The 22,752-nt window shown below is 46.8% G+C and overlaps 1 protein-coding gene across 8 annotated transcripts in view; it reads left to right on the top strand.

The window, feature by feature from the left end:
* LOC121574951 (slit homolog 1 protein) overlaps positions 1-22,752 on the top strand; it is a 153,327-nt gene that overhangs the window by 91,142 nt on the left and 39,433 nt on the right. For all 8 annotated transcript variants that reach the window (XM_041887684.2, XM_041887692.2, XM_041887676.2 and 5 more), the window contains exons 9-10: positions 5,800-5,947; positions 17,251-17,322. In XM_041887684.2, coding sequence (XP_041743618.2) covers positions 5,800-5,947; positions 17,251-17,322 — 220 coding nt within the window. The remainder of the gene's footprint in view (positions 1-5,799; positions 5,948-17,250; positions 17,323-22,752) is intronic.

Below are 22,752 nucleotides of genomic sequence, written 5' to 3'. Positions count from 1 at the left end.
CACAAACACACACACACACACACACACACACACACACACACACACACACACAGTGAATGCTGTTTTGAATTTGCATCTGACTCGTTGTACATACTGACTCGTGGACTCAGTATCAGTATATCTGTGTAGTTGTATTAATCCATTAAATCAGTCTAGAGGTAAGTAGTTAAACGTCTGTCATTAGTGCAATGGGCCGTGGGTTGGTGCCAGGAGTTTTACTGTGTAATGCCTAGTATGCGATTTGAATCAGAATGACTGGTCTAATGCACACACACATGCAGGCGCCTCCACAAGCTACGAGTCAGCAGGGTAATATTTGTAATAATATAGTGTGTGATCTGAATCAGTATTGCTAGGCATAGTGTTCAGAAACACAAAGACAGCTAGACATGCCATAGAGCAGTACTATTCAAAGTCGGCGAAACTGCAGTGGGGTCACCAATATATAAATATATATATATACAGTACAAGTCAAATGTTTGGACACGCCTACTCATTCAAGGGTTTTTCTTTATTTTTACTATTTATTACATTGTAGAATAATAGTGAAGACATCAAAAGTATGAAATAACACATATGGAATCATGTAGTAACCAAAAAAGTGTTAAACAAATCAAAATATATTTTATATTTTATATTCTTCAAAGTAGTCACCCTTTGCCTTGATGACAGCTTTCCACACTCTCTCATCCAGCTTCACCTGGAATGCTTTTCCAACAATCTTGAAGGAGTTCCCACATATGCTGAGCACTTGTTGGCTGCTTTTTACCTTCACTCTGCCATCCGACTCATCCCAAACTATCTCAATTGGGTTGAGGTCGGGTGATTGTGGAGGCCAGGTCATCTGATGCAGCAATCCATCACTCTCCTTCTTGGTCAAAAAGCCGTTACACAGCCTGGTGTGTGTTGGGTCATTGTCCTGTTGAAAAACAAATGATAGTCCCACTAAGTGCAAACCAGATGGGATGGCTTATCGCTGCAGAATGCTGTGGTAGCCATGCTGGTTAAGTGTGCCTTGAATTCTAAATAAATCACAGACAGTGTCACCAGCAAAGCACCCCCACACCATCACACCTCCTCCTCCATGCTTCACGTGGTAACCACACATGCGGAGATCATCCGTTCACCTACTCTGCATCTCACAAAGACATCGGTTGGAACCAAAAATCTCAAATTTGGACTCATCAGACCAAAGGACAGATTTCCACCAGTCTAATGTCCATTGCGCGTGTTTCTTGGCCCAAGCAAGTCTCTTCTTATTATTGGTGTCCTTTAGTAGTGGTTTCTTTGCAGCAAATCGACCATGAAGGCATGATTCAAGCAGTTTCCTCTGAACAGTTGATGTTGAGATGTGTCTGTTACCTGAACTCTGTGAAGGATTTATTTGGGCTGCAATTTCTGAGGCTGGTAACTCTAATGAACTTATCCTCTGCAGCAGAGGTAACTCTGGGTCTTCCTTTCCTGTGGCGGTCCTCATGAGAGCCACTTTCATCATAGCGCTTGATGGTGTTTGCGACTGCACTTGAAGAAACTTTCAAAGTTCTTGAAACTTTCCGTATTGACTGACCTTCATGTCTTAAAGTAATGATGGACTGTCGTTTCTCTTTGCTTATTTGAGCTGTTCTTGCCATAATATGGACTTAGTCTTTTACCAAATAGGGCTATCTTCTGTATTCCACCCCTATCTTGTCACAACACAACTGATTGGCTCAAATGCATTAAGAAGAAGAAATTCCACAAATTAACTTTTAACAAGGCACACCTCTTAATTGAAATGCATTCCAGGTAACTACCTGATGAAGCTGGTTGAGAGAATGCCAAGACTGTGAAAAGCTGTCATCAAGGCAAAGGGTGGCTACTTTGAAGAATCTCAAATATAACATATATTTTGATTTGTTTAACACTTTTTTGGTTACTACATGATTCCATATGTGTTATTTCATAGTTTTGATGTCTTCACTATTGTTCTACAATGTAGAAAATAGTAAAAATAAAGAAAACCCCTGTAATTAGTAGTTGTGTCCAAACTTTTTACTGGTACTGTATATATATTTTTTTACATTTTAGTCAACGCTCTTATCCAGAGCGACTTACAGACTTTCCATGACATAGACTGACCAGGTGAATCCGGGTGAAAAATATGATCCCATATTGATGTCACTTGTTAAATCCACTTCAATCAGTGTAGATGAAGGGGAGGAGACAGATTAAAGAAGGATTTTTAAGCCTTGAGACAATTGAGACATGGCTTGTGTATGTGTGCCATTCAGAGGGTGAAGGGGTAAAACAAAATATTTGGTAGTAGGTGCCAGGTGCACTGGTTTGTGTCAAGAACTGCAACGCTGCTGGGTTTTTCACGCTCAACAGTTTCACGTGTGTATCAAGAATGGTCCACCACCCAAAGGACATCCAGCCCTTTTGACACAACTGTGGGAAGCATTGGAGTCAACATAGGCCAGCATCCCTGTAGAACGCTTTCGACACCTTGTAGAGTCCAAGCCCCAACTAATTGAGGCTGTTCTGAGGGCAGAAGGTGTTCCCGAATGTTTGATATACTCAGTGTATAGATATATATATATATATATATATATATATATATATACAGTGGGGAGATCAAGTATTTGATACACTGCCGATTTTGCAGGTTTTCCTACTTACAACGCATGTAGAGGTCTGTAATTTTTATCATAGGTACACTTCAATTGTGAGAGACGGAATCTAAAACAAAAATCCAGAAAATCACATTGTATGATTTTTAAGTAATTAATTAGCATTTTATTGCATGACATAAGTATTTGATACATCAGAAAAGCAGAACTTAATATTTGGTACAGAAACCTTTGTTTGCAATTACAGAGATCATACGTTTCCTGTAGGTCTTGACCAGATTTGCACACACTGCAGCAGGGATTTTGGCCCACTCCTCCATACAGACCTTCTCCAGATCCTTCAGGTTTCGGGGCTGTCGCTGGGCAATACGGACTTTCAGCTCCCTCCAAAGATTTTCTATTGGGTTCAGGTCTGGAGACTGGCTAGGCCACTCCAGGACCTTGAGATGCTTCTTACGGAGCCACTCCTTAGATGCCCTGGCTGTGTGTTTCGGGTCGTTGTCATGCTGGAAGACCCAGCCACGACCCATCTTCAATGCTCTTACTGAGGGAAGGAGGTTGTTGGCCAAGATCTCGCGAAACATGGCCCCATTCATCCTCCCCTCAATATGGTGCAATCGTCCTGTCCCCTTTGCAGAAAAGCATCCCCAAAGAATGATGTTTCCACCTCCATGCTTCTTGGTTGGGATCGTGTTCTTGGGGTTGTACTCATCCTTCTTCTTCCTCCAAACACGGCGAGTGGAGTTTAGACCAAAAAGCTCTATTTTTGTCTCATCAGACCACATGACCTTCTCCCATTCCTCCTCTGGATCATCCAGATGGTCATTGGCAAACTTCAGACGGGCCTGGACATGCGCTTGCTTGAGCAGGGTGACCTTGCGTGCGCTGCAGGATTTTAATCCATGACGGCGTAGTGTGTTACTAATGGTTTTCTTTGAGACTGTGGTCCCAGCTCTCTTCAGGTCATTGACCAGGTCCTGCCGTGTAGTTCTGGGCTGATCCCTCACCTTCCTCATGATCATTGATGCCCCACGAGGTGAGATCTTGCATGGAGCCCCAGACCGAGAGAGATTGAAAAAAAATTTCTTCAATTTTCTAATAATTGCGCCAACAGTTGTTGCCTTCTCACCAAGCTGCTTGCCTATTGTCCTGTAGCCCATCCCAGCCTTGTGCAGGTCTACAATTGTATCCCTGATGTCCTTACACAGCTCTCTGGTCTTGGCCATTGTGGAGAGGTTGGAGTCTGTTTGATTGAGTGTGTGGACAGGTGTCTTTTATACAGGTAACGAGTTCAAACAGGTGCAGTTAATACAGGTAATGAGTGGAGAACAGGAGGGCTTCTTAAAGAAAAACGAACAGGTCTGTGAGAGCCGGAATTCTTACTGGTTGGTAGGTGATCAAATACTTATGTCATGCAATAAAATGCAAATGAATTACTTAAAAATCATACAATGTGATTTTCTGGATTTTTGTTTTAGATTCCGTTTCTCACAGTTGAAGTGTACCTATGATAAAAATTACAGACCTCTACATGCTTTGTAAGTAGGAAAACCTGCAAAATCAGCAGTATATCAAATACTTGTTCTCCCCACTGTATATATATATATATATATATATATATATATATATTCTGGTATAAAGAATAAGGGTACAGATTATTGTATGGGACAATATACAAACGTTTTTGAGAAAGATAATTTGAAAAATTAAATAAAAAAATAAAATTTATGTATTTTTGGTTTCTTTTAATTTTGATAAGAGATAAAAATGCAATTAATTGTTAATGTAAAAATCGAAATTTACCAATTTTAAGGTTGTGTCATTAGATTTAGGGTAGGCTTGCAAAAAATTGATGGGGAAAAAATTGGGTACCCAGAAAAGTTATAATACATTTTACATATTTAGCAGACGCTCTTATCCAGAGCGACTTACAGTTAGTGAGTGCATACATTTTCATACTGGCCCCCGGTGGGAAATGAACCCACAACCCTGGCGTTGTAAGCGCCATGCTCTACCAACTGAGTTACAGGAGACTACACTACCATAGAGTCTATCTAGCACCATTAATTACCTCTAGGTCTGTGGGAAAGAGAGAGAGCTAGGCTGATTGCCATTGCTAGTCCCTAGATCTGTCTCAGTCCCATTGAGCAGTATGACTTTCTCCTGTCATCAACAAACACACACAAACACAGGGGGATAGGGAGCAGATCAAATATTCATAGTAGGAAACTTAGCAGATTAGTAATGCAGAGTAAATGAGGCCATTTAAAAGACTGTTTTATACACTTTTCTAGGTTAGGCTGGAAATACCAGAGCAGTACAAACACACACACACACACACACACACATGGGCGCACACGAACACACTGTTGTCTTTGACAAGGACGTTACATTTTGAACAGGTATCGGGAGACAATGTCAGTGGGATGTGCATAATGTATGCAAATTGTGCCATCTTCAGATTTTGGAGAACAAACGTAAGCAGGAAGCGAGAGAGAGAGCAGGGAGGAGGGGGAGGAAGAGAAGAGAAGAGAAGAGGGGGGTTAGAGGAGTTGAATTAGCAAAATGCTGTGAATTCCAGATAGAATTAGAACATGATGAGAACACAGAGGTACAGATAACGGAGATGATTGAAAAGATGTCAATATGCATGTCATTGTATCCCTACTGAAAAGCTCACACAACATACAGATATGCTGGTCCATTATACAGGCCATGAGATACGACCGACTTTTGATGGTTTCCCCTAGTTTATATCCAACTGAGACTGATACACCATCTGACATATCACATGTTACTCTTCCTCTACATGCATGTCAAAACATTCAGGGGAATCTCGTCTGACTTCATTTGCAAGTCGATGTTTTCTCTTGTGTGTCTTCTGGTTCTGCAGCTGTTATAGTTGAGATGCAAACACGTGGAAAAGCCTTAACGCTGGTGTGTGGGACTGGGAGAGTTTCTCTTCTGCACAGAAGGCACACAGGAAAATATGTGGACTCGCACACACAAGAATGGACACACACACACACACACACCACTTTCTCTTTTCCAGTTGTTGCCCAAATCCCCCTGGTCTGATCAGTCTGCTGCCTATTCTGTAATCCTGCTTAGACTGGCCACCCTTAGCAGGACTTGAACCTCTCCCCCTCCCTCTCTCTCTGTCTCTCTCGCTCTCTCTCTCTGTCTCCAGGTCACTCAGAGAGCTCCGGCTTGCAGCCTTGCAGCCTAGGAGGAGGTTCGTGCCCTGCCATGTGTACCTGCAGTAACAACATTGTGGACTGCAGAGGAAAAGGCCTCACAGCTATACCAGCCAACCTTCCTGACACCATGGCTGAGATGTAAGTACCACACTCTCTTGTACTGTATGTTGCCAATTAGCTGACCTAAACACATCACCCCTGTCACCCACAAGCCCCTTCAGGGGAGGCTGAGTAAGGTGATATATTTCAGTGGAATCTAGGGGATATCCACATCTGTCGGTGTGTGCGTGTGTGTTAGTTTACATCCCTTTTATCAGCACTGATATCTGCACCAAATATGAACCCCTTCTAACCTTGGGCTCTGGAAGCTGTCTGTAAATCCCTAGAATGCAGGGTAAGGGCAGAGTCTCATACAGTACCTAATACTTACTGTAGAACAGAACCATCACTAGAGTATCAAACCTCCATCACTAAGGGGCCAAAAAGATGTGATGCCCTTTGACTCTTCTGGCAGTGTACCTTTAAAGCAGAAATGATGTAATGGCTGCCTGGTTTTGCTGCGTATCAAAGATATTACTTCTTACTTTCCCCCAACCACTGTAAATGGGTCAGGGTTATTAGGGAACATCCATGCTGGGTTAGTGTGTGTGTGTGTGTGTGTGTGTGTGTGTGTGTGTGTGTGTGTGTGTGTGTACTGACCCTTGCTGGGTGAGTATTTATAAACAGCCCAGGCTCTTTAGGGGGCAATGAGACTCAGAGACTTTGCCTGGCGTCCCTTAATGACCCATAAACTCCTCAGAAGTAATTTCTCTCTCTCTGGTAATGTCCTTCTAGTGTCCCTGTTCCTTGATCTATGTAACCAATAATATCTCTGCTAGAGCCAGCAGCACTACAGGCACATTAGCACATAGAGAGGAAGGCGAAAGATATATTGCTTTACTCACAATGTTCCCTCCACTGCATTTATTGTTACTGTTACATAGAGATTTCATTAGTTTCTCACCATACAATAGTGAACATGTACAGTATTAATCCTCTTTGGAAAGCTTACAAAAGGATAATAACTGGTTCTGGTTTAGAATAAATTTGAATAAATGTTGTTGTTTTTCTCTTTTGCCACACCTCTATTCCCCCCATCCCTCCTCTCTCCTCACCTCCTCACCTCCTCACCTCCTCACCTCCTCACCTCCTCTCTCCTCACCTCCTCGCCTCCTCACCTCCTCACCTTCTCTCTCCTCAACTCCTCACCTCACCTCCTCTCTCCTCACCTCCCTCAGTTCCTCCTTTCCTACCCGCCAGAGCTTTGTTTGAAGTTCTATCTTTACAGCAGTCTCTCTCTTCCCTTCCTCCTCCTTTCCCTTCTCCTCCTTCTTTCCCTCCTTCATCCTCTCCTGCCTCTTCTTCTCCTCCTTCTTTCCCTCCTTCTCCCTCTCCTGCCTGCTCTTCTCCTCCTTCTTTCCCGCCTTCTCCCTCTCCTGCCTCTTCTTCTTCTCCTTCTGCTCCCTCTCTCGGCCCACTACCCCAGGCGGGTTTATGGGAGGTGGATCAGTGAGAGGGGACAAGGGGGAGGAAAGAAGGAGAGAGGTCTGTTCTGTAATTCTCCACAGCAGGTCTGATGTGAGCTCTTGAAGTTCATTATAAAATCAGTTTCTATTACAGGGAGGCAGACTGGTGGATATCAAGGCCAACACTAATGCTTGGTTAATGAGCCACTCCAGTCCTGACACACACACACACACACACACACACACACACACACACACACACACACACACACACACACACACACACACACACACACTTCTCATTACTTACACATGGAGAGCTATGCGTCTCTCTGCTGCTTGTTAATGAAAGACAGTTTTATGTTCATGGGTTTTGAGACGTGAGGTCTGAAAACTGGAGAGATATTACAGCCCTCTGTAGTTAGTTAGTCTGTCCCTGGTAGGCCTGTTAGGACTGTGGGTCTGTAGTTAGTTAGTTAGTCTGTCCCTGGTAGGCCTGTTAGAACTGTGGGTCTGTAGTTAGTTAGTTAGTCTGTCCCTGGTAGGCCTGTTAGGACTGTGGGTCTGTAGTTAGTTAGTTAGTCTGTCCCTGGTAGGCCTGTTAGGACTGTGGGTCTGTAGTTAGTTAGTTAGTCTGTCCCTGTTAGGACTGTGGGTCGGTAGTTAGTTAGTTAGTCTGTCCCTGGTAGGCCTGTTAGGACTGTGGGTCTGTAGTTAGTTAGTTAGTTAGTCTGTCCCTGGTAGGCCTGTTAGAACTGTGGGTCTGTAGTTAGTTAGTTAGTCTGTCCCTGGTAGGCCTGTTAGGACTGTGGGTCTGTAGTTAGTTAGTTAGTCTGTTCCTGTTAGAACTGTGGGTCTGTAGTTAGTTAGTTAGTCTGTCCATGGTAGGCCTGTGGGTCTGTAGTTAGTTAGTTAGTCTGTCCCTGTTAGAACTGTGGGTCTGTAGTTAGTTAGTTAGTCTGTCCCTGGTAGGCCTGTTAGGACTGTGGGTCTGTAGTTAGTTAGTTAGTCTGTCCCTGTTAGAACTGTGGGTCTGTAGTTAGTCAGTTAGTCTGTCCCTGGTAGGCCTGTTAGGACTGTGGGTCTGTAGGTAGTTAGTTAGTCTATCCCTGGTAGGCCTGTTAGGACTGTGGGTCTGTAGTTAGTTAGTTAGTCTGTCCCTGTTAGAACTGTGGGTCTGTAGTTAGTTAGTTAGTCTGTCCCTGGTAGGCCTGTTAGGACTGTGGGTCTGTAGGTAGTTAGTTAGTCTGTCCCTGGTAGGCCTGTTAGAACTGTGGGTCTGTAGTTAGTTAGTTTGTCCCTGGTAGGCCTGTTAGAACTGTGGGTCTGTAGTTAGTTAGTTAGTCTGTCCCTGGTAGGCCTGTTAGAACTGTGGGTCTGTAGTTAGTTAGTTTGTCCCTGGTAGGCCTGTTAGGACTGTGGGTCTGTAGTTAGTTAGTTAGTCTATCCCTGGTAGGCCTGTTAGGACTGTGGGTCTGTAGTTAGTTAGTTAGTCTGTCCCTGGTAGGCCTGTTAGGACTGTGGGTCTGTAGTTAGTTAGTTAGTCTGTCCCTGGTAGGCCTGTTAGGACTGTGGGTCTGTAGTTAGTTAGTTAGTCTGTCCCTGTTAGGACTGTGGGTCGGTAGTTAGTTAGTTAGTCTGTCCCTGGTAGGCCTGTTAGGACTGTGGGTCTGTAGTTAGTTAGTTAGTCTGTCCCTGTTAGGACTGTGGGTCGGTAGTTAGTTAGTTAGTCTGTCCCTGGTAGGCCTGTTAGGACTGTGGGTCTGTAGTTAGTTAGTTAGTCTGTCCCTGTTAGAACTGTGGGTCTGTAGTTAGTTAGTTAGTCTGTCCCTGGTAGGTCTGTTAGAACTGTGGGTCTGTAGTTAGTTAGTTAGTTTGTCCCTGGTAGGCCTGTTAGGACTGTGGGTCTGTAGTTAGTTAGTTAGTTAGTCTGTCCCTGTTAGAACTGTGGGTCTGTAGTTAGTTAGTTAGTCTGTCCCTGGTAGGCCTGTTAGGACTGTGGGTCTGTAGTTAGTTAGTTAGTCTGTCCCTGGTAGGCCTGTTAGGACTGTGGGTCTGTAGTTAGTTAGTTAGTCTGTCCCTGGTAGGCCTGTTAGGACTGTGGGTATGTAGTTAGTTAGTTAGTCTGTCCCTGTTAGAACTGTGGGTCTGTAGTTAGTTAGATAGTCTGTCCCTGTTAGGACTGTGGGTCTGTAGTTAGTTAGTTAGTCTGTCCCTGTTAGAACTGTGGGTCTGTAGTCAGTTACTTAGTCTGTCCCTGTTAGGACTGTGGGTCTGTAGTCAGTTAGTTAGTCTGTCCCTGTTAGAACTGTGGGTCTGTAGTTAGTTAGTTAGTCTGTCCCTGGTAGGCCTGTTAGGACTGTGGGTCTGTAGTTAGTTAGTTAGTCTGTCCCTGGTAGGCCTGTTAGAACGGTGGGTCTGTAGTTAGTTAGTTAGTCTGTCCCTGTTAGAACTGTGGGTCTGTAGTCAGTTAGTTAGTCTGTCCCTGTTAGAACTGTGGGTCTGTAGTCAGTTAGTTAGTCTGTCCCTGGTAGGCCTGTTAGGACTGTGGGTCTCAGCCCCTGAGAGGTTAGTATACTGTGTATCTGTGTTAGATGGACTCAGTCTTTTTATTTCTCAGTAGGGGGCTGACTGTTGGCAACCATAACAATACAGCCACTTTCTTACCAAAAACAGACCATACCATAACATTCTCAGTACTTGACATAGAACATGGCTCTACATTTTACTGCAGATGTAAATCATACATATGGTTTATTTTAAACGTGTACATTATTGCCGTCTTCTCAAGGACCTCACATAATGAGACGTTTTGGTAAAAATCTAATGCTATAAACACTGTGAGTAATACAGTTGTTTGTGAAACTGTCTCGGTTGTTTCCTGGTGGCTACAACATGAGTCTTTCTGTCTCGTAGAGCATGTGTCCTTAGAGTAGACTCTGTTGTGTGTATGTCACTGTCTCTCTCAGCCCTAATGAAAACCATGCTCATAGCCTAATGAATAGAGTTACAACTATTGATTATATTATACACACAGAGACAGACACCTGATGAATGGGTCGACGACAGGCATTGATTCTCCATGTCAAGGCTACTTATGGAGATTGTTTATCTTTGCTTGGTTGACTGGAAAAGGAGGGAAAGATGGAGGGATAGAGAGGGGGGGATAGAGAGGGAGGGATAGAGAGGGAGGGGTAGAGAGGGAGGGATCGAGAGGGAAAGATAGAGAGAGGGATAGAGAGGGAGGGATAGAGAGGGAGGGATAGAGAGGGAGGGATGGAGAGGGAAAGATAGAGAGGGAGGGATGGATGGAGAGGGAGGGATAGAGAGGGAGGGATAGAGAGGGAGGGAAAGATAGAGAGGGAGGGATGGAGAGGGAAATATAGAGAGGGAGGGATGGAGAGGGAGGGATAGAGAGGGAGGGATAGAGAGGGAGGGATAGAGGGAGGGAAAGAGAGGGAGATAGAGAGGGAAGGATAGAGAGGGAGAGATAGAGAGGGAAGGATAGAGAGGGAGGGATAGAGAGGGAGGGATAGAGAGGGAGGGATGGAGAGGGAGGGAGGGATAGAGAGGGAGGGATAGAGAGGGAGAGATAGAGAGGGAGGGATAGAGAGGGAAGGATAGAGAAGGAGGGATAGAGGGAGGGAAAGAGAGGGAGAGATAGAGAAGGAGGGATAGAGAGGGAAGGATAGAGAGGGAGAGATAGAGAGGGAGGGATAGAGAGGGAAGGATAGAGAGGGAGGGATAGAGGGAGGGAGGGAAAGATGGAGAGAGGGATGAAGGCCACAGGCTGGAGGACAGAGGAATCAATGTTTGTGTGTGTGTGTGTGTGTGTGTGTCCTGACCCTGATTGATTCCTCTGTGCCTCCTCTAATCTCACATGTTTGTCACCTGTGGTCTTTTTTCACGTTGGAAACTCAGTCCTTGGATGTATTGATCTGAGAAGGGGGATGGAGAGATGAATGCTGTCTGGAAGGCTTTTGTCCCACACTGACATACCCAGACACACACTCAGACACACACCCAGACACACTCCTATATGACAAACCCGTTCACACACTTAATGCACTTCTCACAACTTCTTCGGACATACTCGCAAACACGCACGCACACATACACTCCAGACAGTGTTTTCTACAGTACCCTGGGATCTCCTGCTGCAGACATGATGATTGAAGGAACTAAAGCCACTTGGCAAAACACCCTGACTCACTGTGGGGACATGAGACCACAATGCTGTGACACACAAACACACACACACACTTATACGGACAGAGAGAACATGACTACCACAGGAATCTGTGGTCTGGAATCACAGCTATCCTAAAAATGTCAATTATACAGCTCTATCTGTCCATAAAAGTCCCCCAGCTTTGAACCAGAACATTTTTCAATTAAATATATGGAAACTTAAAACTGTATTATTGAGGGAAGTCACTGAGTACGCAAAAACACAAAACTCAACATATACCATTTACCTCCCATGAATGGACACACACACACACACACACACACACACACACACACACACACACACACACACACACTGCAAATGGACATTTATCCTAAGTCCCTAACCATAGTGGGTGGGTGGTGTGTCATATAAATCTACTCTGGTCAGCAGGCAGTAACAGAATCCTACTGCATTAAAAACACTGATAATATCCCTGGAAGTGTTTTGAAATAAGGCTGAAACACTGTAGTACTGGCAGAAACCTAAACAGGAAGTACCCGTGGTAAGGACTGTTCAACTTTTGTCTGACCAATCGGAATCTATTCTTCAAGATTGTTTTTATCACGCGGACTGGGATATGTTATTTCAGAACACTTCTCATCCATTTTTACCTCTCTGGCTGATAAACATGCCCCTCTCAAGCGACTTAGAGTCAAAAACTGAACTACCCCATGGTAATCTCCTGTACTCTCAGACCTCTTGAAAATAAATCAAGCCTGAGCCAAGGCTAGACAAACTGGCTTATTTAGGCAATTGAGAAATAGCTGCACTGCCTCGGTTAAACAGGCCAAATCAAACTACTTCCTTAGCGCTATGACAGACTCTGTTAGTGATCCCTCTAAATTCTGGAAAACAGTTAATTCACTGAAGTGGTGTAATTCCTCTACTTCCCTGCCTAAACAAGTAGTTTTAGACTCCTGCATCATTACTGAAAAAGTTCTGATTTGTGATGCTTTTAATCAGCATTTGATCTCAGCTAGTTTCGTATTTGAAAGAAATGGTGGTCATACTGGTCTTGGCCAGTCAGTTGACTGTTATTCCCACATACAGCCTCCAGTTGCCTCGATGGATGATCAGTCAACCTCACGTGACTTGGGAAATGGTAGTCAGGGTTTTTCTTTTTGGCAACTCACAGAAACAGAAGTTATTTCTGCCTTATTAGGTATTGACATAATAAAGTCATTAGGGGCTGACAATTTGGACTTGTCTTTGCTTAAGTATGCAGTGCCCCTCATGTCAAAATAAAGGTTAAATGAAAATAACTGAAAAAATATGTCTGGGTTGCCTCTGAGAATAACATTGACGTATACACTGACTCGGTGACTGAGTTCATCAGGAAGTGCATAGAGGATGTTGTTCCCACTGTGACGATTAGAACTTATCCAAACCAAAAACCGTGGATGGGTGGCAGCATTTGCGCAAAACTGAATGTGCGAATCACCGCATTTAATCATGACAAGGTGACTGGGAACATGGACGAGTACAAACAGTCCAGCTATGCCCTCTGTAAGGCAATCAAACAGGCAAAACGTCAGTACAGAGACAAAGTGGAGTCACAATTCAATGGATCAGACAAGAGACGTATGTGGCATGGACTCCAGAGAATCACAGATTATAAAGGGATAACCAGCCACGTCACGGACACCGATGCCTTGCTCCCGGACAAGCTAAACACCTTCTTCGCCCTCTTCGAGGAAAACACAGTGCTGCCAACGCGGGCCACCGCCGTTCACGAGGACTGTGAGCTCTAGTTTTTTGTGGCCGACGTGAGTACTGTAGGACATTAAGCGTGTTAACCCTCGCAAGGCTGCCGGCCCAAAATGGCATCCCTAGCCGCGTCGTCAGAGCATGTGCAGTCCAGCTGGTTGGAGTGTTTACGGACATATTAAATATTTCCCTATCCCAGTCTGTTGTCCCCACTTGCATCAAGATGTCCATCATTGTTTCTGTACACAAGAAAGCGAACGTAGCTGAACTAAATGACTATCGCCCCGTAGCACTCACTTCTGTCATCATGAAGTGCTTTGAGAGGCTAGTTAAGGATCATATCACCTCCACCTTACCCGACACCCTAGACCCAATAGAATTTGCATAATTCCCCAACAGATCCACGGAAGACGCGATCGACATCGCACTGCACACTGCCCTATCCCATCTGGACAAGAAGAATATCTATGTAAGAATGCTGTTCATCGACTACAGCTCAGCCTTCGACTACAGCTCAACATCATACTTCCCTCCAAGCTCATCACTAAGCTCGGGGCCCTGGGTCTGAAAACCGCCCTGTGCAACTGGGTCCTGAACTTCCTGACGGGCCGACCCAAGGTGGTGAAGGTAGGCAACAACACCTCCGCTACGCTGATCCTCAACACGGGGGCCCCACAAGATTGCATGCCCAAGATTGCATGCCCAGCCCCCTCCTGTACTCCCTGTTCACCCATGACTGTGTGGCCACGCACGTCTCCAACTCAATCATGAAGTTTGCAGATGACACAACAGTGGTAGGACTGATTACCAACAACGACGAGACATCCTACAGGGAGGAGGTGAGGGCCCTGGCGGAGTGGTGCCAGGAAAACAACCTCTCCCTCAACATCAACAAAACGAAGGAGCTGATCGTGGACTTCAGGAGACAGCAGAGGGAGTACGCCCCCATCCACATCGACTTGGCCATAGTGAAGAGGCTGAAACGCTTCAAGTTCCTCGGCGTGCACATCACTGACAACCTGAAATGGTCCATCCACACAGACAGTGTGGTGAAGAAGGTGCAACAGCGCCTCTTCAACCTTAGGAGGCTGAAGAAATTTGGCTTGGCCCCTAAGACCCTCACAAACATCTACAGATGCACCATTGAGAGCATCCTGTCGGGCTGTATCACCGCCTGGCATGGCAACTGCACCATCCGCAACAGCAGGGATCTCCAGAGGGTGGTGCGATCAGCCCAACGCATCACCAGGGGCACACTGCCTGCCCTCCAGGACATCTACAGCACCTGGTGTCACAGGAAGGCCAAGAAGATCATCAAGGACCTCAGCCACCCGAGCCACGGCCTGTTCACCCTGCTACCATCTAGAAGGCAGAGTGCATTAAAGCTGGGACCGAGAGACTGAAAAACAGCTTCTATCTCCATGCCATCAAACTGTTAAATAGTCACCACTAGCCAGCCACCGCCGTGTACCCTGCCTGAACTTTAGTCAATTATACTAGCCGGCTACCACCCGGTACTCAACCCTGCACCTTAGAGACTGCTGGCCTACGTACATATTCATTGAACACTGGTCACTTTAATAATGTTTACATACTGTTTTAACCACTTCATATGTATATACTGTATTCTAGTCAAGGCTCATCCTATATAACTACTGTTGTACACACCTTTTCTATTCATATACTGTCCATAATGTCTATACACACCATCATATACATATAGATTTATATTCCAGACTCATTCTAATATTTCTATATTTCTTAATTTCTTAATTAAATTTTTTGGATTTGTGTGTATTGTTTTGTATTGTTAGGTATTACAACACTGTTGGAGTTAGGAACATAAACATTTCGCTACACCTGCGATAACATAACATATGTGTAGGTGACCAATACAATTGTATTTTATTTTATTTACTGGTCTAATTTAGGCCTAATTCCTATCACTCCACCCATTTGGTCCCAATACCCAAACCCCAACTCCCTCTTTCCCAGCCCTCTCTCTAGACCCATTCATATTTACCAGCTCTAGCCCTATCCCAGGCCAATCCCACAGCCCCTGCCCTGGCCACAACCACAACCAGAGCCCCATACTGTTTATCTGTAGGTCAGTTGACAGCTTTTAAAACTGGCCTTAATGAGACTTAGAGGGGTTAGAGGAGAGAGCAGGGCTGGAGAGAGACAGCTGTCTGTACGCCCTGCCATAACACCACTCAACCACACGCAGACACACACACACACTCGCGCACACACACACTCGTGCACACACACACACACAAACACACACACTGGCAGCCGTGTACACACACACACACACCAAGGTTCAGAGCCCAGTCCTTACTGGCTTTCAAGGCCTGAACATCTGAGACTGATTACAGTACGTCTGTGACTCTCAGTTTCCACCGTTAGGGAGTGTATGTGTGTGTGTGTGTTTGTGTGAAAGAGTTAGAGAAAGAGACAGAGAGCAGTGCCACAAACACTTTTGTGATCTGTGATGTCTGGAGTCTCTACCTGTTCCTCTCTCCTAAATGTCTCTCCCTGGTCCTTTGTCCTCCATGTCTCTCCCTGGTCCTCTCTCCTCCATGTCTCTCCCTGGTCCTCTCTCCTCCATGTCTCTCCCTGGTCCTCTCTCCTCCATGTCTCTCCATGGTCCTCTCTCCTCCATGTCTCTCCCTGGTCCTCTCTCCTCCATGTATCTCCCTGGTCCTCTCTCCTCCATGTATCTCCCTGGTCCTCTCTCCTCCATGTCTCTCCCTGGTCCTCTCTCCTCCATGTCTCTCCCTGGTCCTCTCTCCTCCATGTCTCTCCATGGTCCTCTCCTCCATGTCTCTCCCTGGTCCTCTCTCCTCCATGTCTCTCCCTGTTCATCTCCTCCATGTCTCTCCCTGGTCCTCTCTCCTCCATGTCTCTCCCTGGTCCTCTCTCCTCCATGTCTCTCCCTGTTCATCTCCTCCATGTCTCTCCCTGTTCCTCTCCTCCATGTCTCTCTATGGTCCTCTCTCCTCCATGTCTCTCCATGGTCCTCTCTCCTCCATGTCTCTCCCTGGTCCTCTCTCCTCCATGTCTCTCCCTGGTCCTCTCTCCTCCATGTCTCTCCCTGTTCATCTCCTCCATGTCTCTCCCTGTTAATCTCCTCCATGTCTCTCCCTGGTCCTCTCTCCTCCATGTCTCTCCCTGGTCCTCTCTCCTCCATGTCTCTCCCTGGTTCTCGCTACTCAATGTCTCTCCCCGGTCCTTTCTCCTCCATGTCTCTCCATGATCCTCTCTCCTCCATGTCTCTCCCTGGTTCTCTCTCCTCCATGTCTCTCCCTGGTCCTCTCTCTTCCATGTCTCTCCATGGTCCCCTCTCCTCCGTGTCTCTCCATGGTCCTCTCTCCTCCATGTCTCTCCCTGGTCCTCTCTCCTCCATGTCTCTCCCTGGTCCTCTCTCCTCCATGTCTCTCCCTGGTCCTCTCTCCTCCATATCTCTCCCTGGTCCTCTCTCCTCCATGTCTCTCCCTGTTCATCTCCTCCATGTCTCTCCCTGGTCCTCTCTCCTCCATGTCTCTCCATGGTCCCCTCTCCTCCATGTCTCTCCATGGTCCTCTCTCCTCCATACCTGTTTATTGTTCCAGAGGAGATGTTATGACTCACACACAGGACAGGAAGATATCTTTATTAATGAACCAGGGGAGGGGAGGGGAGGGGAGGAGAGGAGAGGGGAGGGGAGAGACACGCAGATGCACGTGCATGCACACAGAGACACACAGACGTACGTGCACGCACACACAGAGACACAAACACACACATACACACACACACAGCAGGGATTAAGGTAGTTGGCAACAGCTGACCAATTACCATGGGTCGGTAGTGATGTATGACTACTCTGCCTTGTTTCTATAGTGATCTCTGTTGTTGGTTTATGAACTGATAGTATCTATATCTCTCTTTTCCCCATGTCCCTCTCCTTCTCTCCAACCCTCTCTTTCCTCCTCATCGCTGTCTCTCTCTAGTCGTCTGGAGCAGAATGGGATCAAGTCAGTTCCTCCTGGAACCTTCTCTCCCTACAAGAAGCTGCGCAGGATGTAAGTATATACAGTACTCTCTAGGGCTGAAGTATACTAAGTGCACTTCCTCTAGGGCTGAAGAACATATGTAAGTAAACTAGCTGTAGGGCTGAAGTATGGATGTAAGTACAGTGAGGGAAAAAAGTTTTTGATCCCCTGCTGATTTTGTACGTTTGCCCACTGACAAAGACATGATCAGTCTATAATTTTAATGGTAGGTTTATTTGAACAGTGAGAGACAGAATAACAACAACAAAAATCCAGAAAAACGCATGTCAAAAATGTTATAAATTGATTAGCATTTTATTGAGGGAAATAAGTATTTGACCCCTCTGCAAAACATGACTTAGTACTTGGTGGCAAAACCCTTGTTGGCAATCACAGAGGTCAGATGTTTCTTGTAGTTGGCCACCAGGTTTGCACACATCTCTTTGCAGATCTTCTCCAAGTCATTAAGGTTTCGAGGCTGACGATTGGCAACTCGAACCTTCAGCTCCCTCCACAGATGTTCTATGGGATTAAGGTCTGGAGACTGGCTAGGCCACTCCAGGACCTTAATGTGTGTCACGCCCTGGCTCTGGGGACTCTTATATGTTGAGCCAGGGTGTTAGTTTCTATGTTTAGTTTTCCAGGTTTCTGTTCTAGTATGTTGTATGTTCTATGTTCATGGTCTAGTTCGTTGTATTTCTATGTTGGCCAGGGTGGTTCCCAATCAGAGGCAGCTGATTCTCGTTGTCTCTGATTGGGAACCATACTTAGGCAGCCTGTTTGGCACTTATCATTTGTGGGATCTTGTTCCGGAGAGGTTTGTGTTTTGTTAACCTTAGGACTTCACGTATCGTTTTGTTGTTTTGTTAATTGTTGTAAAGTACTCATTAAAAGATGTACGCATATCACGCTGCGCCTTGGTCCGTTGCTTACGACGATCGTGACAGAAGATCCCACCATACAAGGACCAAGCAGCGTGTGCAGGAGCAAACGCCGGGTAAGGAGCTGGAGAGGTTGGCGATGGCCTAGGTGGGCCAATGGTGGTCCTGGGAGGACATGTTCGCGGGCAAAGGGCCATGGGCTAAAGTTAAAGCCCTGGCGAGAGAGGAGGTACGGCGCCAACAGTGTCGTCGTCGGACAGGCGAGAGGCAACCCCCAGAAATTTTTTGGGGGGGGCACACGGCATGGACGACAGGGCTGCTGGAGGCAGCTACAGGGCGAGATTGTGGACTAGGAGAGAAGGCCACCAGGTTACGGGGGCCATTGGTCATTAGAGGGAAGGAGAGTGTAGAGGCACGGCGAGAGGTACTGGGGTGTGTTACCAGTCCGGTCCGGCCCGTTCCTGATCCCCGCACAAGGCCAGTGGTGTGTGTTCCCAGTACGGTCCGGCCTGTTCCTGTCCCTCGCACCAAGCATGTGGTGCGCGTCGCCAGCCCGGCCCGGCCTGTTCCTGCCCCTCGCACCAAGCCAGTGGTGCGCGTCGCCAGCCCGGTCCGGCCTGTTCCTGCTCCCCGCACCAAGCCAGTGGTGCGCGTCGCCAGCCCGGTCCGGCCTGTTCCTGCTCCCTGCACCAAGCCTGTGGTGTGCGTCGCCAGCCCGGCCCGGCCTGTTCCTGCCCCTCGCACCAAGCCTGTGGTGCGCGTCACCAGCCCGGCCCGGCCTGTTCCTGCCCCTCACACCAAGCCTGTGGTGCGCGTCACCAGCCCGGCCCGGCCTGTTCCTGCCCCTCGCACCAAGACAGTGGTGCACGACGCCAGCCCGGCCCGGCCTCGCCAGCCCGGCCCGGCCTGTTCCTGCCCCTCGCACCAAGCCTGTGGTGCGCGTCGCCAGCCGGGCCCGGCCTGTTCCTGCCCCTCGCACCAAGCCTGTGGTGCGCGCCGCCAGCCCGGCCCGGCCTGTTCCTGCTCCCCGCACCAAGCCTGTGGTGCGCGTCGTCAGCCCGGTCCGGCCTGTTCCTGCTCCCCGCACCAAGCCAGTAGTGCGCGTCGTCAGCCCGGTCCGGCCCGTTCCTGCTCCCGCGCAAGCCAGTGGTGCGCGTGCGTCAGCCGGTCCGGCCGGTTCCTGCTCCCCGCATCAAGCCAGTGGTGCGCGTGCGTCAGTCCGGCACAGCCCGTGCCTGTTCCACCGGTACCTGGTCAGGTACCGGTCAGCTGCTCCACACCGAGCCTAAGCAATCCACTCCACCGATGTCCAGTCCAGCTCTCCAGCCAGTGGGGCCAGACCAGACCAGGGCGCTACGGGGGGGTAGCTAGAGAGTGGTGGTCACGCCCGAGCCGGATCCGCCTCCGAGGCGGAATGCCCACCCGGCCCCTCCCTGTTGGGTTTGGTTGGCGCGGTCGCAGTCCGCGCCTTTGGGGGGGGGGGTACTGTCACGCCCTGGCTCTGGGGACTCTTATATGTTGAGCCAGGGTGTTAGTTTCTATGTTTAGTTTTCCAGGTTTCTGTTCTAGTATGTTGTATGTTCTATGTTCATGGTCTAGTTCGTTGTATTTCTATGTTGGCCAGGGTGGTTCCCAATCAGAGGCAGCTGATTCTCGTTGTCTCTGATTGGGAACCATACTTAGGCAGCCTGTTTGGCACTTATCATTTGTGGGATCTTGTTCCGGAGAGGTTTGTGTTTTGTTAACCTTAGGACTTCACGTATCGTTTTGTTGTTTTGTTAATTGTTGTAAAGTACTCATTAAAAGATGTACGCATATCACGCTGCGCCTTGGTCCGTTGCTTACGACGATCGTGACAATGTGCTTCTTCTTGAGCCACTCCTTTGTTGCCTTGGCCGTGTGTTTTGGGTCATTGTCATGCTGGAATACCCATCCACGACCCATTTTCAATGCCCTGGCTGAGGAAAGGAGGTTCTCACCCAAGATTTGACTGTAAATGGCCCCGTCCATCGTCCCTTTGATGCGGTGAAGTTGTCCTGTCCCCTTAGCAGAAAAACACCCCCAAAGCATAATGTTTCCACCTCCATGTTTGACGGTGGGGATGGTGTTCTTGGGGTCATAGGCAGCATTCCTCTTCCTCCAAACACGGCGAGTTGAGTTGATGCCAAAGAGCTCGATTTTGGTCTCATCTGACCACCCAGTTCTCCTCTGAATCATTCAGATGTTCATTGGAAAACTTCAGACTGCCCTGTAAATGTGCTTTCTTGAGCAGGGGGACCTTGCAGGCGCTGTAGGATTTCAGTTCTTCACGGCGTAGTGTGTTACCAATTGTTTTCTTGGTGACTATGGTCCCAGCTGCCTTGAGATCATTGACAAGATCCTCCTGTGTAGTTCTGGGCTGATTCCTCACCGTTCTCATGATCATTGCAACTCCACGAGGTGAGATCTTGCATGGAGCCCCAGGCCGAGGGAGACGGACAGTTATTTTGTGTTTCTTCCATTTGCGAATAATCGCACCAACTGTTGTCACCTTCTCACCAAGCTGCTTGGCGATGGTCTTGTAGCCCATTCCAGCCTTGTGTAGGTCTACAATCTTGTCCCTGACATCCTTGGAGAGCTCTTTGGTCTTGGCCATGGTGGAGAATTTGGAATCTGATTGATTTATTGCTTCTGTGGACAGGTGTCTTTTATACAGGTAACAAGCTGAAATTAAGAGCACTCCCTTTAAGAGTGTGCTCCTAATCTCAGCTCGTTACCTGTATAAAAGACACCTGGGAGCCAGAAATCTTTCTGATTGAGAGTGGGTCAAATACTTATTTCCCTCATTAAAATGCAAATCAATTTATAACATTTTTGACATGCGTTTTTCTGGATCTTTTTGTTGTTATTCTGTCTCTCACTGTTCAAATAAACCTACCATTAAAATGATAGACATCATTTCTTTGTCAGTGGGCAAACGTACAAAATCAGCAGGGGATCAAATACTTTTTTCCCTCACTGTATACACATAACTGAGTCTCACCCACTTAACACTAATTTCACAAACCAACCCACTTCACCTCAAACAGAACTGGTGAAATGCTGACAATATACAGTGGGGAAAAAAGTATTTAGTCAGCCACCAATTGTGCAAGTTCTCCCACTTAAAAAGATGAGAGAGGCCTGTAATTTTCATCATAGGTACACGTCAACTATGACAGACAAAAGGAGAAAAAAAATTCCTGAAAATCACATTGTAGGATTTTTTATGAATTTATTTGCAAATTATGGTGGAAAATAAGTATTTGGTCAATAACAAAAGTTTCTCAATACTTTGTTATATACCCTTGGCAATGACACAGGTCAAACGTTTTCTGTAAGTCTTCACAAGGTTTTCACACACTGTTGCTGGTATTTTGGCCCATTCCTCCATGCAGATCTCCTCTAGAGCAGTGATGTTTTGGGGCTGTCGCTGGGCAACACGGACTTTCAACTCCCTCCAAAGATTTTCTATGGGGTTGAGATCTGGAGACTGGCTAGGCCACTCCAGGACCTTGAAATGCTTCTTACGAAGCCACTCCTTCGTTGCCCGGGCGGTGTGTTTGGGATCATTGTCATGCTGAAAGACCCAGCCACGTTTCATCTTCAATGCCCTTGCTGATGGAAGGAGGTTTTCACTCAAAATCTTACGATACATGGCCCCATTCATTCTTTCCTTTACACGGATCAGTCGTCCTGGTCCCTTTTGCAGAAAACAGCCCCAAAGCATGATGTTTCCACCCCCATGCTTCACAGTAGGTATGGTGTTCTTTGGATGCAACTCAGCATTCTTTGTCCTCCAAACACGACAAGTTTTTACCAAAAAGTTATATTTTGGTTTCATCTGACCATATGACATTCTCCCAATCCTCTTCTGGATCATCCAAATGCACTCTAGCAAACTTCAGACGGGCCTGGACATGTACTGGCTTAAGCAGGGGGACACGTCTGGCACTGCAGGATTTGAGTCCCTGGCGGCGTAGTGTGTTACTGATGGTAGGCTTTGTTACTTTGGTCCCAGCTCTCTGCAGGTCATTCACTAGGTCCCCCCGTGTGGTTCTGGGATTTTTGCTCACCGTTCTTGTGATCATTTTTGACCCCAGGGGTGAGATCTTGCGTGGAGCCCCAGATCGAGGGAGATTATCAGTGGTCTTGTATGTCTTCCATTTCCTAATAATTGCTCTCACAGTTGATTTCTTCAAACCAAGCTGCTTACCTATTGCAGATGCAGTCTTCCCAGCCTGGTGCAGGTCTACAAGTTTGTTTCTGGTGTCCTTTGACAGCTCTTTGGTCTTTGCCATAGTGGAGTTTGGAGTGTGACTGTTTGAGGTTGTGGACAGGTGTCTTTTATACTGATAACCAGTTCAAACAGGTGCCATTAATACAGGTAACGAGTGGAGGACAGAGGATCCTCTTAAAGAAGAAGTTACAGGTCTGTGAGAGGCAGAAATCTTGCTTGTTTGTAGGTGACCAAATACTTATTTTCCACCATAATTTGCAAATAAATTCATTAAAAATCCTACAATGTGATTTTCTGGATTTTTTTCTTCTCATTTTGTCT

The sequence above is a fragment of the Coregonus clupeaformis genome, chromosome 1 (assembly GCF_020615455.1).
Source record: "Coregonus clupeaformis isolate EN_2021a chromosome 1, ASM2061545v1, whole genome shotgun sequence".
Taxonomy (NCBI): domain Eukaryota; kingdom Metazoa; phylum Chordata; class Actinopteri; order Salmoniformes; family Salmonidae; genus Coregonus; species Coregonus clupeaformis.
This window is presented reverse-complemented; position numbering and strand designations above follow the sequence as displayed.